General features: G+C 34.0%; 2 protein-coding genes across 3 annotated transcripts in view; one reads left to right on the forward strand and one right to left on the reverse strand.

Annotated features, from left to right (window-relative positions):
• LOC138131753 (uncharacterized) overlaps positions 1 to 12468 on the reverse strand; it is a 29162-nt gene extending 16694 nt beyond the window's left edge. The window contains exons 1-2 of one of the 2 annotated variants that reach the window (XM_069048946.1): positions 12242 to 12465; positions 5428 to 5622 (exon numbers count right to left, since the gene is read on the reverse strand). In XM_069048946.1, the coding sequence (XP_068905047.1) occupies positions 5428 to 5622; positions 12242 to 12344 (298 nt within the window). In that variant the 5' untranslated portion in view covers positions 12345 to 12465. Of the gene's footprint in view, positions 1 to 5427; positions 5623 to 12241 lie in introns of both variants that reach the window. The other variant, XM_069048955.1, reaches the window with a different exon arrangement.
• LOC138122113 (cytosolic non-specific dipeptidase-like) overlaps positions 1 to 14291 on the forward strand; it is a 203971-nt gene that overhangs the window by 147792 nt on the left and 41888 nt on the right. The gene's annotated exons all lie outside the window — the stretch shown is intronic.

Raw genomic sequence — 14291 nt, forward strand, 5'->3', positions numbered from 1 at the left:
GAGCTGATGGTCTAGATGAGTTAACAGTAATTAATTAACGTTAATTAGCAGTGGATGCTTATTAAAATTTTAGTTTGATTCAGTTGTCATTTCACTGTTAATTTTGAAACTTCATTTTTTTAAAGGAGGTCACAAATTTAACATGGTAAAACATATCATTACACGATAATTTTCCACGCTGTTCTCGTTAGATCGCATCAGTACTACCTGGTGCATAACGCCGAATCTTTCAGATGTTCCCACAAAATTTTCAGTGTCACGTTTAAAATTAAAATTTCCTAATGGCAATAAGCCCAAACCACTATTTTCATAATGTGTCAAAAAATAAACTAATCTGTTGCCAGAAGATAGTTTTTATAAAGTTACCATTTTGGTCTGTGATCCTCATTTAGTTGTTGTCGCCAACTGTAATTTCAGCTTAATTTATTGCAACAAACAAGATCGTTAGTTAAAGCCTAAAAGTTATTTATTGCTGAATTCACACTCAGAAAAGTTATAAAATTATTAAACAAACTCGTGTTGGTATTTCCGCTGTCCTTGAGCCAATTAAAAATACTGTTAACTTCTAACGACTTCAAGAGAGCAGTGTGTTAGGTATTTAGAAGTTTAGATGCTTTTATAAAGGAATTAAAATATTTGTTAATTTGTAATAGTAATAAAGGGTGAAATTATATTGGCTAGAATTTGTTAGAGAATTATTGTGACTCGTTGTATCTAATATTGAATACTTGAATAAAATTTATATGATTTTACAGTGAAAACTTATAAAATAGAAAGCGTCAGTAAAAAGTGAGCATGTAGAAATGTTTTAAAAGGAGTCATCTGCAAGTGCAATATAATTCCAGTTTCAGCATTTGGACACAAAATATTTACATGTTCAGTCATGTTAAATTTATGAATTTCGAAAGTTTGTCGAGAGTATAGTTGTTTTGACGCTACTATGAACAAAATGTGCATTTTGAACCTTTTCTTAATTTGTCGTTTTAGTTTGTTGATATTGAGACATCGAAATTTATGGGAGTGTTTCAGTGTTTCCACCGTAAAAAATCGATATCCTAGGAACCGTCGGTCCAAAAGTCATATGTGCTACACAAACATAAATGAGAATTTGATAATAATTTATCCCAATCAGCAAAGAAGGGCCATTAAAAAAGTAGGATTAAGATGATCGAAAAATGTTTGTTCGAGTATTAATTTGTTAATGTTTTAATTTTTTTTTGTTCGACACTGTCAGAATTTGAGAATTTTCTTCTGTGTGAACGGATTTTGATAAATGTCACAACTTGTCAAAACGAAACGTCAAGTTAATTTTAAAGGTTTTAAGCGAGCCTTTAAGGGGCTCGTTGAACAAAAAAACGTTGTATTCAACTCGTTCGTGTGTAAATTGGGCCTTTTTTGGCACTCGTGGGCCACACAAACTCGTCAAATAAACTACTATTTTATTATACCTGAATCAAAATCCCTGTTTTTGACACTAAAATGCGTGCGAAAAAGGGTCCTTAAAACACTAAAGCTTTAAGGTCGCTTAGGTAACAACAAATTCACCTATATTTTGAATTAAATAGACATTTATACACGATTTATAATAGCAACGAAACAACAACAATTGACCATTTCTATATCAACGATTAATTACACAGATTACTTCGGAAAAGGTATTTCAATTTACTTTTTGTTATTACTTATAATTTTCAGATTGTAGTGCAGGTATAATAAAAAAATAGCGTATGCTACACGTTTATAAGGGCCTTTAAAGCACTTGCGACGTTAAAACTCGTCACGCGTACTTTAAAGGCTTCCTTATAAACTTGTACATATTATAAATTATAATATGTATACTATTTTCATTGTTTTTACGGTGAAAAAAAAATTAAACCAAGGGAACTTTTTGACAATTATTTTTGATCTATCAAAAAATGACATACGCGACTTGATAATGATGCATAAATGTCGAGTTTTTTTGACGGTTGTAGAAAAATGTATATTCTTAACATTTTGCTTGGTTTTTTCGTTAAAAAAATTATTTGAAGAACGACAAAAATTGAGTATGTATCTTACTTTAAGTTTTGTATAAAATGACGTGCACACATCTCATAATTCTTATAACAAAAGACTGGTATGCCATTGAGAGATGGTTTTGAAAATGATAGCAGCATATCATTAACTAGAATCTTACCGATTTTTTCGAAAGATTTGTTAGAGTGGATCAATCTGATTCAAAGTTAAAACGACAGAGAGTTATGTCAAGGCACGAGGGATCGACACCTCGTCGAAAATTTCCTGCCACCACATCAGCAGGAAATAGTACTTTTTTTCACAAATGGGAAGTTTAACGAGAACTTCATGAATACATGTTACTATGTTACACCATTACCGTAAGTAGATGTTTTACGCAAATAAAATAATGAAATATTGTAGAGTTTTTTAACAGTCGTAGAAAAAACTGTTTTTTGTTCGACACTGTCAGAATTTGAGAATTTTCTCTTGTGTGAACGGATTTTGATAAATGTCACAACTTGTCAAAACGAAACGTCAAGCTAATTTTAAAGATTTTAAGCGATTTGGGGCCTTTAAGAGGCTCGTCGAACAAAAAACATTGTATTCAACTCTTCGTGCGTAAATTGGGCTTTTTTGACAAAGCCCAATTTACATACGAATTCGTTAAATAAACTACTACTACCGATCAAGTGTATTATTGATATCTCCATTTGCATGTACAGTCGTTGACCAAAATAAAATAGGACAAAGTAAATTTCGATTGTGTAATTCGATATGTTTGCGAAATCCATCTCTTAGGAAACAAAAGTGTCAAAAATAAAAAAACAATTCTGATAAGTGTCATCATTCGACAATATTTCAAAAACTCACAATCATTCAATTGAACATAGTGACAGTGACGATATGACAAGTGAAAAAACACAACCTAACTTTTTGTAAATCAATTGTCAAGTCAAATCAAGTTGTAATCTGAGACACATATGCCCCAGTTACACTACACAAATCTTTGAATTGTGAAACTGTCTAAGGTAACACTTTGTCCTATTTTATTTTGGTCAACGACTGTACATATACACATTTGTTTTGATGTGGCGACTTGGAAGAGAGAGAAATAAGTAAATCTCTTGAACATTATTATTAATTTTACTAGGATGTAGTCCCTCAGATTCCCTAATGTATTTAAGAATCTGACTTTGTGTTATGACGAACTTAATGAAACCGTATAAGGCGCCCTCAAGTTGTATTTTAATAGTAGGTAGTATCTGCTGTTACAGGCATTGTTTACCGAGGCAAAATGTTACGCTGATCCACTGACGGAATCAGGAATATTATACCAGGTAATGTGATAACTTGCTTCTCCGTCCCAGGAACCCCCGCGAAATCAGTGGCCTCTTCAGAGAAGGGCATGTTTTTGCGTTTTTGTAAATACAAATGAAATTTTCTGTACTCTGTTATCACTATCAGAAAGATTTTCACAACGTTTGTTTTTCTTCTGTCTATAAATGATAAAGATATACAAAAAAGTCAGATATTTTTTACGTAGTGTTTAGTGTTACAGATGGAGTAACCTCCGAAAATAGGAAAATTGATATGTATCTATAAATATCACGGTTTCGATGGATTTTGGATATTTCTTTTTATCTAATGGTATTACTTACCTTACTAAATTGACATACTAAATCTTCTGTCAAAAGCGGATAAAATTTCATGTTACTCCTGTCAGATTCTCAAATTGTTTTTAATAATTGTGTTTTTAATAACTGTAAGTATTATAAATAAATAATTAACGTTAAAGTTTGTATTCTGGAATTAATCTTGCCAAAAATAACGCGACCTAATTTTTTAAATCTGATAAATTTCCCAATTTTACGAAAACTTTTTGCTTTGACAATTTTACGGGTTGAATTTGGGCATTTTTATTCTGGTTAGACCCGATAAAAAAATTAGGTCTTGTTATTTTACCTTCGATAAAAACTGACCAAGTATTCACTTCAGAGTCCTCGACTAATACGAGTATCTATATAATTGATTTCATATAAATGTTCATCAAGTGAGCTGTGCATTTGTAAAAGCACCTTTAATTTAGTTACATTACAAAAGTCACATTTATGAAGGTCATGTCCAATAAATCTTTACTTGGTTAAAATACAAAGACAAAAACAAATAAGAATTACTTTAATTTAATCATTAAAAAGACGTAACAATGCTTTTGAAATCAGCAATGTTAAAATGGACAAAAACGGAGAAATTAGTCAAATCGGGTTCGCACAGAGCAAGCAACTTTGAAAGTCAAAGTCACTAGCTTTAGCTTTAATACCAACAGAAAATCAGATTTTCATGGCTTGCTTAGATGCACATTTATATGAAATTGAGTATACATATCGTGCGTTCAAATGAAATCCTGGGCTGAGTAGGCGTTGAAAAAGGTAAACTATTTGGAACAGTGTAAAGTCTTAATGTCCCGCCGTTTGATTCGAATGACATTTGTTCATGTTTAATCGGCACATGATTGAACATGTTTGTTTTCAGCAAAGGGTGCCCTTAGATATTTGCTTCGAGAATAGCAATTGTCAGTTATTATATTTTTAATGTCAAACATTGCAAAGAAAAAAAACAGAAAGATTTTTTGTTTATAAATTTTAGGTTAGCTGTCAACATGCTCTAATTACAACTGTCAATTTACACTTTAAAAAACCAAAACAACTGACGGTTCCAACGCCTTCCCGGTCCAGGATTTTATTTGAACGCCCGATACTAATATAAAGCAAAGCAAAAAAGAAATTAGTGGCATTTTTAATCATCAGTTAAGATAAACCCAAAGAAAAAATTAAATGATATTGACTAGAATTTTTTTCTGGTAATATTAGAATTTTCTTGTATTCCCAACAATTAGCGGTGATTACATGGTGGATAACGTAATAAATATCATTCTTATTAAAAGAGTGCAAACACTGTTGAGATTCTTTTTAATACTGACGCTGTTTATGCTTCGTTACAATTTTTTAATAACCTCGATACGAGCATATTCAATTTATTGCGGCTTGTTTAAATGTACGTACTAACAATAAGAAGGAGAAGAAGAAGAAGGGAGACGGATAGAATGAAAACGGAAACCCCCCTCGAATAGTAATTACGTAAGGACCGGAACGTCTTTGGAATTTGGGACGGCTTCCTGTCTGTGCCGTATATTTTCTGCCCATGACTTATACTTGGCCTACTTGGAGAGCCGGTCCGTTATATTTCGCAGTTTACTCATCGTCATCAGAGAGTCGCGGCTCCAAGTGAAATTATATTTTACGTCTTTGTTTAGTCGCGATTCGAGGCTGCTTACCTACTTTAATTCTTTATTAAACGACACCGAGATTTGTAAAATAACAATATTGCTCTTCGCAATACCGTCGCTTACATCACAACAGACCCATCACTTACCACAAAACGGAATTCCTTCGGGCAGCCACTGTCCGTTCTCGCACACTCTCCTCGAAGGCCCCAACAGCTCGAATCCTCGTTCACACGAGTAAGTCGCCACGGCTCCGGGTCCGAGGTTTTCGTCGGAAAACACCACCGAAGAGTGGGCCGGAGCTCCGGGAAATCTGCACCCAATCTTCTCTTCGCCATTGATTCCTGCAAATTTCACATTTCAACATTATTCGGGGTAATTGCGGGAAAGGAAGAAACGGATGGTGCAACGTAATATTTCGCATTATATTACTTGTACCGTAAGTGATCACAAGTTATCGAAGGCTGACGAGCAACACTCAACAGCGACATATCTTGGTTTACCGGAAATGCAGCTAGTGGGGAGGATCTAGAGCGGAACCGTGATTACCGAAGCCCAAGCTTGGGTCGATAATAACGAAAAAAGGTTTCATTTTGGGCGCGTTCAATTATTTTAGCGTATACTGGACGTCGGAGTTGGAGACTTCAACAGCCGATCAGGCGGCAAACTCGGGTAACCCAGGATAATTGAACCGGCGGCGGCGAGGTGTAGACTGTAGATACGTTTTGTTCCGTTAAAACTTTCTGTCGTAGGTTTTATAACAAATTATTTTCAAATAAAGTACAGTTGATTGGCCAGATGGTCCGAACCAAAATAAAGTCAATAGTGTCATACTTGACACGTGAAATGCTGTAATCATGTGCCAACAATAATTAATGTTGCTACTCTAATAATGTTTCATTTATATACATTACGGTGCATCTCCTGCGATAGACACCTCAAGGCATAAAACGATCAGGTGAGGCAGATTATTATCGATGGTTTGAGCTTCTGAAAGAATTATACAATATCCGTGTTGTTCTAAAATGCCAAAGTGCTATTTGATAGTTTATTGTATTGTATTGAAATGCGGCTTAATAAGTTGGTCTGAATTGTCCCTAATTTAGTCGTATTTTTAGTGTGGAGAAATCGCTGTGAAATTAGAAGCATCTCTTGTTGGTCAAGAAAATTATGAAATTTAAATGTTACATAGTACTAGACCTTTTGCTTAACACGTATTGTATATGTATTGTGTATGTGAAATTAAGATAATTATCTGTCCATAAATGTAAAAGTTATTAAATCAATTAAAGTGAACATTTTAAGAAAATATCACTTCGTTAGTAAGTGCAATTGATTTCAATCTTTTTGTATATTTTAATTTTAAAATTCAAATTAATAAGTAAATCTTGAAAACGAATAACATTGCAGAATTGTTTTTTCCCAGTCCAAACTACGATCATAAACAAATAATTTTGACGGGAAAAATTATTCCCTACTTGCCCTTAGAAAATGACTGTACCATTACTAATCATGATTTTTGAAAATACCAACATTGATATTTTGATGTAAACTTTGCTACTTATTATTATTCTTAATTGGATAAATGACGTTATTACTATTTTCATTATTAATTTGTTTAATAAATGTTCGATAGCTGAAAATGTCAGGAGTACTTAAACTGCAGATGGTAGTACCATTGGACTTTCAAATGACCAAGCACTTACAATTTATATTTTACGCAATATAAAAATGTATATGCATTAGGTAATTCTGGAAATACAAATCAGCATTTAGCTTTCGATTTCTTCTTCACTGCTTCACTAACGTTTTCCTTCTCTTCACCATATTTCACCACTTTATATTTTTTTATTTAAGATTTTTGTATTTGTTTATAACTGGTGACTATTAAAATTTCACTTGGAGTTGACTTTGAACGAGTTTTTATTTTTTCTGTTACCTACTTTAGACACACGCAAGAACGAACGACAAATGTCAGCCAGTACAATTGAAACACAACCAAATTAAGAGAAAAAATATTTATTGAAATGTCAAACTTGTCAGTGTCTAAGGTGCAACGGAAAACAAAGAATGATCCATAGCCAACCCTAAGTGAAAATTTTAATAGTCACCCGTTATATTCCGCTTTAGATCCTACAGCAGAAGAATATCTTCTCAACTTTATCTCTAGTAACTTTGAATTGACTTGCGAAGGTTTTTTTTTAAGTTGTAACGGGTGTTCATTTAAATTGATCCTCAAAGTTTCTGTTGACAAGTCGATTGTGAACGCACCACTCGTCAGTCTGCAGAGTAAAAAATGGTAAAAACACAAACAACGCAAAAAGTGAGGTTAGATTTAAACAGTTGATGGGTGATCTATAATCCGTAGTGCATTCACAACGACTTTTCAACGCCTACTTTGACAATAAATTTAAATGAACACTCGATATTAATATGCTTTGTTAGCAGTACCATGTTGACACAGTCTTGTCAAAAATGGTACTACTTGAGAAGATCGACAAATCAGATAAATCAGTCAAGTTAATTATTAGATGCAAACAATTCTAGAACAATTAGATGATCTGAGAACAGTGCCTGCAGTTCAAAAAAAGAGAGTCCCACAATGTTATCGATACTATCAAATGATAATAATTGGAATAGAAACTTTGTGAAAAATTCAATACTCTGGCGTGAAATAAGCGGCAGATCTCGTTCTCATGTATAAATGGGAGCTAATATACGCCTGAATTTTCATTTCTGGGTTACTGGCACAATTCAGACAATAAGTTACAAGTGCATGGTATCAAGGAGCATGTAAACCGCAGGCGCACATTAAACAGCTACAACAAATTGCACGGCGAATAAGTAATTTTTTGTGTCACTTTCTTCGCAAAAATGTTATAATGGGTCCGGTAAAAAACCAATCAACTCTAGTTGCGGATGTGAGAAAAATCGCTTTTTCCTTGGCACCACGCAGAAAATGCTAGGGAGAACGCAACGTACGCGGCTATTGATAGTGCCAGTACATCCAGTACCGCTTGAAAAGTAAATCTTCGTATCTGCTTCGGAATCAAGATTCTAGAGAAAACTATCGGGAACCGTTGATTTGCCGTACGCCAGTTGCGTCTTGTGGTACCGGTTCGAAGAAGAGATTTTAAACCCGTTGGTCTGGGCATGCGTCCTAGCAGATTAAAGAAAGCCACCGCTGCCGGAAGAGGGTTGATTATAATTCTCATTTCATTCATATCTAAGTGCGTGCACGTTGTAAATTTATAACTGCAAACTTTTGCGCAAGAGCAACCGCAATAATCGCCTGGAGAAAGTTACTTCCTGATTTTATTACTATTATCATTTACATAGTGCAATAAGGGTTAGAACGCTTCTAGAAGACTGAGTCCTTAATGAGCTTTATTGTTTACAAATAAAAAGTTGCATCACAATTAGCCGCGGGTCTATGACACGAGTGGCGACCATTAAGAAAACGGAAACGGAACTTGCTCGTGACAGAGGTACAGATTAGCAGATTTCATGGTCACAAATTGTGAGTTAAAAACTGTGAAAGTTACAGTGAAGAGGCTAAATTGCGCACAGTTCAGCAATATCACAGATAAATTTAATTTTTGCATTGTTGTTAATGTATTGCCTTAAACAAATTGCACAAAAGGATGAACGGAATTTGTGAAAAAATATTACAAGATGTCATGCCAGGTTTATTTTTTTGAATTGCTTTGGCCTTTGGCAAAGATATTGGGTTGGTTTGCAAAACAATTCACTCACCAAGAGGTGAAGGTATTTGGAATTTGATTTGGTACAAACCATCCTGGGTACTCAGACCTAAAACACGTTACGTTTAGGTCCAATTGTATCATATGCATTACAAATTAAAGCTATTGATTTAATTTGTTATTTTAACCTTTTCACAGAAGAATTTTTATTATCCACATAAATATCTGTGCCAATCAAGTGCACTGGAAGAATGCGCTGCACATTTGTGTTTATGATTATATTATAACATAAATTCCAATAAAAAAAATCCAATTTGCACGCCTGCGAGGTTAACACTGATTCCCAAAGACACGTGCTGTAGGTATCAATCCGAGTTGGGTAAACATTACTATTAATGATAACTTCCATATTGCGTGAATGCAATTGACTCCGAGCGATAAAAGAATGAATGCATAATCTTCTCGCCTGATAATTACATTCTTGCCAGATGATTACTGTGCTGCAAAAAGGGCTTATTGTTATAGTTGAACAGTTAAACGTCCGATTAGGACGAGTTGATGTGTAGGAGTTGCGGATGTTCGTTAGCGCTTAATTAAACCGCAGTTACATGCCGTTTTATAACAACTAATATAAATGAACGCTTTTAATGTCGTAATTTATTGTGGATTTTATTAATATTTTGTATGCTCACGTCCCGTTATTCAGATGTAGAATTGTTCGTAATTCCTGAAGGTAAATGCTGTAGACGGCTTACGAAGGGATCTTTCGAAAAAAATTCTTTTAATAGTTGAAGTGTAATGCCCCGAGAGAATGAAAAATGACTGGGCGGACCCGGTGGTGTAATAACTAACAATATTTTCTGTCAAAATGCCCAGACTAGATTCTATCTCGAAGCTTGCCTACGATGCTATCGATGGGACACATAACCCGATTATTTTTTACTGCGATTCTTTTTTCTCCGCCGTGTAATTTTATTGATGATGTTGATTTCCATCGAATCTCTCGTGTTATCCAAATTAACGGTTACTTGAACTGCATGCTAAACGCTACACTTCACAGTCGAATCTAATCCACATTCTGCTGATTTTTATGCCTCCACAACACCGCGAGAAATCTTAATTCTTCCATTTCACTTGTTATTTGAAATCAGTCTCGTATACATTTTTATTGTAAAATGAAAGTGAACCAGATGTCGGTACCCTCGTAGATAAATTAATGGTGGACTTGCTGCATACCGAAATCGTTAACGCGCCATCATGTGTGGCCATGGAGGGTGGTGTGGGGTTTGTTGGTCCGCTACGCGCAGGTAAATTGTGACTTGCACATTCAAAGGGACGAAAGCGCTCTAAACCGGAACTTTGGTCTTTCCGGAAGCCTTAACGGACAAAGGTGACTAAAAAGTGAAAACAATCATAAAAGTATTCGAATAACTCTAATGTAATTTAGATTTTGAAAATTAAGCACATTTACATGGTCTACTGGAGAAAATTATTTGACGTATAATTTTCTAATTTAAAGTGCATTTTTGACCTAATTTTGCTGCTCTAAAACTTCAAAAAATAAAAAAGGGTACTTTATTCTCGACCAGTTTAACAATAAAAATGGAGCAAAACGCCGCTTCATGATTTATACCATTTTTTAGTATTTACAGGTTCGTCTTCATTTTTCTATAATCTGTTAAACTTCTATAATTTGTTTCGTCATAAACAATGCTTTTCGATAAGTTCGAACCATAGGTATGAAAACAATTTTTCGTCATCGATTTGGAAAACACTTTACTACGGCAATCCTCTCTATTTGTCTGAAAACTAAAAACATGACAACTAAAAAAATTGTCACGTAGTTTCCGTAATTCAAAATCTCGAAAAAAAATTAAGGGAAATAATTGGTTCTACTAAACTTTAAAAAATAATTCAACAAAATTCTTAAAAACAAATTATTTAGATTTTTAGATCTTTAAAGCTAAGATCGGCTTCCTCAGTTATTTCTTGCTGGATCATAGATAGGTACAGTGTGGAACAAAATTATTTTCATCTAGTTAGCCTTGGAATTTTTTTACATGTAAATGTTCCTGCACCGCTCTACTCTTTTTGAAGTAACTATGTAGTTCTGTCAATAAATGTCATCAATCAAATTGACAATTATTACAATTTATTGAATTGAATTAACAAACGATTAAAATGTATACCTAGCGTCTTAAAATAACAATTTTAGTCGTATCATCCCTTCGCAAAAAATCACATTTGGAATTTTGATATATACCTTCCTTTTTTCGTAGAGCGGCACTTCGTATTTTCACACGGATAGTGCAAAGGTAACTAGATGAAAATCATTTTGTTCCACACTGTATTCATTCAATTTTCTTTTTTTTTTCTGAGGAGGTATTTTTTCTTATTTCGTTCTGAAAATTGATACAAAGCGCTAAATTCTCAATTCAACCAACTTTCTCCTACAACTTTTTTCGATATATTCAACAGAACCCCCGTTTTCGTATTTTTATTAAGATGTCAAATATGACATCTACCGAAAGTCACGTGATAAGTTTTACCACTATAATTTAATTTTCATTTACATAATTTTGAAAACCTAATTTGGATAAATTTATCATTTTCGTCTTTTAAACACTCCGGAGCACTAACTTCTCTAATGTCCCAATTTTGCATTTGGAACTACAATTTACGTTCTAAAAATGTTTCTGCTTAATCAATATCTTTAAATGTTTAAATGTCATTTAAAATTAAATTTTCATTGTTTTGGAAACAAAATTAGGTTTATAATGAGAACGGAGCAACAAGTGCAAACATTGTTGTTCATCTTATCATTATGGAATATTGAAGCTATTATAATTCTCTCTTGGAAGGATTTAATTAACTCCTTTTGAGTGATGCGAGGTGTTGGAGTGTGTCAGTTTACAATGGTCTAGAATTTGAAAGAGCATTGTATTAAACATTAGTTGAAGTGACGATCGAGGTTGATTATGAGTAGTTAGGTACTTGTAATGAGAAGAATTTGGACCTAGTTCGATTCATTTTCGATCTGGGTCAAAATAGCTCGAACTTTTAACGGTAAACCAAAACACGAAATTAATTATGGAAGGCAGTAAGTAATCCAGAATTAGAAAATCGAGACAGAATAAAATAATTCCTCGCTAGAGAAGTGAAATAACAATTACACAGTGAGACCGTTATCGAACCGCAACCTAAAAATGCGGTAAAACTCCACATTTAACGTTATTTATCGCACCCGAAGCGGACTCACCGTTGGTCAAGAGAACAATTCCTAGTGTGATTATCAGCGGAAAGTCGCACAGATTTCGTCTCGCTCGGGGCCGAATCGAACCCCTACACTGACACACGATCATCACGCGGACCGGTAAAGAACTGTTAACACTGCTGCTGCTGCACCTGTCAGCTCACCGGCAACACTGACTGCAGAAGCACCCGAAGACTGCTGCTACGGAATCAGGCCGACCGACTTTACTTACCACGACCAAGAACTAGCGCCTTCGACGAGCCAAGGCGAAGATGGCTTGCGAGGTGGGATCGACGGTAGTGTAAATAATCGATTAATCTTCTCGGTTTCGAAATAAGGATGTGAATTTAAAGGCGAACAACAGGAAAAAATTTTACGGACGAGAAGACCCTGAAAGTGTTCGGAAAGTGATTGGCGACGGTCTGCAGATTTGGACTCTTTGGCAGATTTCATACTTGATCGTTTAGGATTTTTTCGATTTCGGCAATCACCGCGGTCAGGAGTCGCGTCAAAATTGTCGAGAAGATCAATAATCAGTTTCGTTGTTGAGATTAATTTTGTACGCCAAATATGGCGTCGCTTTAACAAGAGATGTTTCGCTGATGATTTATAGGCAATCATTTTTTGTTTGACGGTTATGTATTATAAAATAATTATAAGAAATTTTTGTTAGTGTTGTAAAAATCTAAAACGAAAATGGAAGCTATAATTTTTATATTAATCATTTTCAATGAACAACAGAAGAAGACAAATTGACCTCAAATGGATTTAACATCTGTGTCTTTTAGCTTTATGATGTTAATATGAAAGTTATGTAAATAATCGATAGGACCCGTTGGATTTATCTCTCATATTATTCAAGGTTTATTAATTAATTATGTTTTATCTAATTTTTAGATATCAGTAATACAAGTAGCAAATGGTACTAAAAGATGAAGAGTTTTCTCGTATTTTTTTTTTTTAACACACTGAAAATTCTTTATTTGAGAACAGTACTTTTTTATTTAACGAGGCAGTACATTATTTGAATTTGTACCATAAATATCTTTCAAACTTTGTCTGTCAATTTATGAAAATTTGTTATTTTATTTGAAGGTAAGAGGATTTTTATTCAGTGTAATTAACAAAATAAACAGAGAAATTGACCAGGAATTCCTTATTGTCTAAGTTTTAGAAATTTGAAGAATGCTTTTCCTGGAGATACTTTACGGAAATACGGTTTACCTCTCTAGGTACGACACTAAGCAAACCAATTAAAAAAATGGGTTTAATACTGCAAGGAAATGACTTTAACTATTACATAAGTGAAATGCTTTATTGAAAGTATCTCACTGTTTTAAAGGAATTACTTAGTTGCTTATTGGCAGAAATTAACTAGTGTTGAAAGTGGCCACCAACGTTTGTTAATTCAATTTAGTAAATTGTAACAATTGTCAATTCGATTGATGACATTTATTGACAGAACTAATAGTTCGGCACTTCAAAAAAAAGTACAGCGATACAGGAAAATTTACATGTGCAAAAATTCCAAAGGTAACTAGATGTAAATCATTTTATTCCATACTGTATTAATCTACAAATTGATGAGCGACTGACGCGTCGTGCGTTCGCAATCGATTCTTCAACGCCAACTTTGACGGGAAATTTAAATGAACACCCGATACAACAAAGAAGTGATTATGGATATGCGACATGGAGATTATGGAAAACAACACTTCCATTCCATGACGAAGAGAGGTTTTGTTGAAACTTCTACAAAGTTGTTTATGAAAAATAGGAAAATAGTGCTCGAGTCAAAACTATTTTATTTTGTAAATAAAATTGACATACATGTCAGTTGACAAGTGACAGCTTATTAAGTTACGTCGCACATTTTCAGAAATTTTCTTCCATGGCCGCCTTCAAACTCATTTTTTGTTGACCATGTTGTATTGCAGTTAGAGTATTTTCCAGGATCTCTGTAGAAACGTTTTGGTGCATATTAAAAAAAAGAAAGTTTGTGTTAAATTTTGTTAGAATGGATATAACAATAGAATAACTGCAAATCAAAACTCTA

Source organism: Tenebrio molitor, chromosome 1, assembly GCF_963966145.1.
Source record: "Tenebrio molitor chromosome 1, icTenMoli1.1, whole genome shotgun sequence".
NCBI classification, from domain to species: domain Eukaryota; kingdom Metazoa; phylum Arthropoda; class Insecta; order Coleoptera; family Tenebrionidae; genus Tenebrio; species Tenebrio molitor.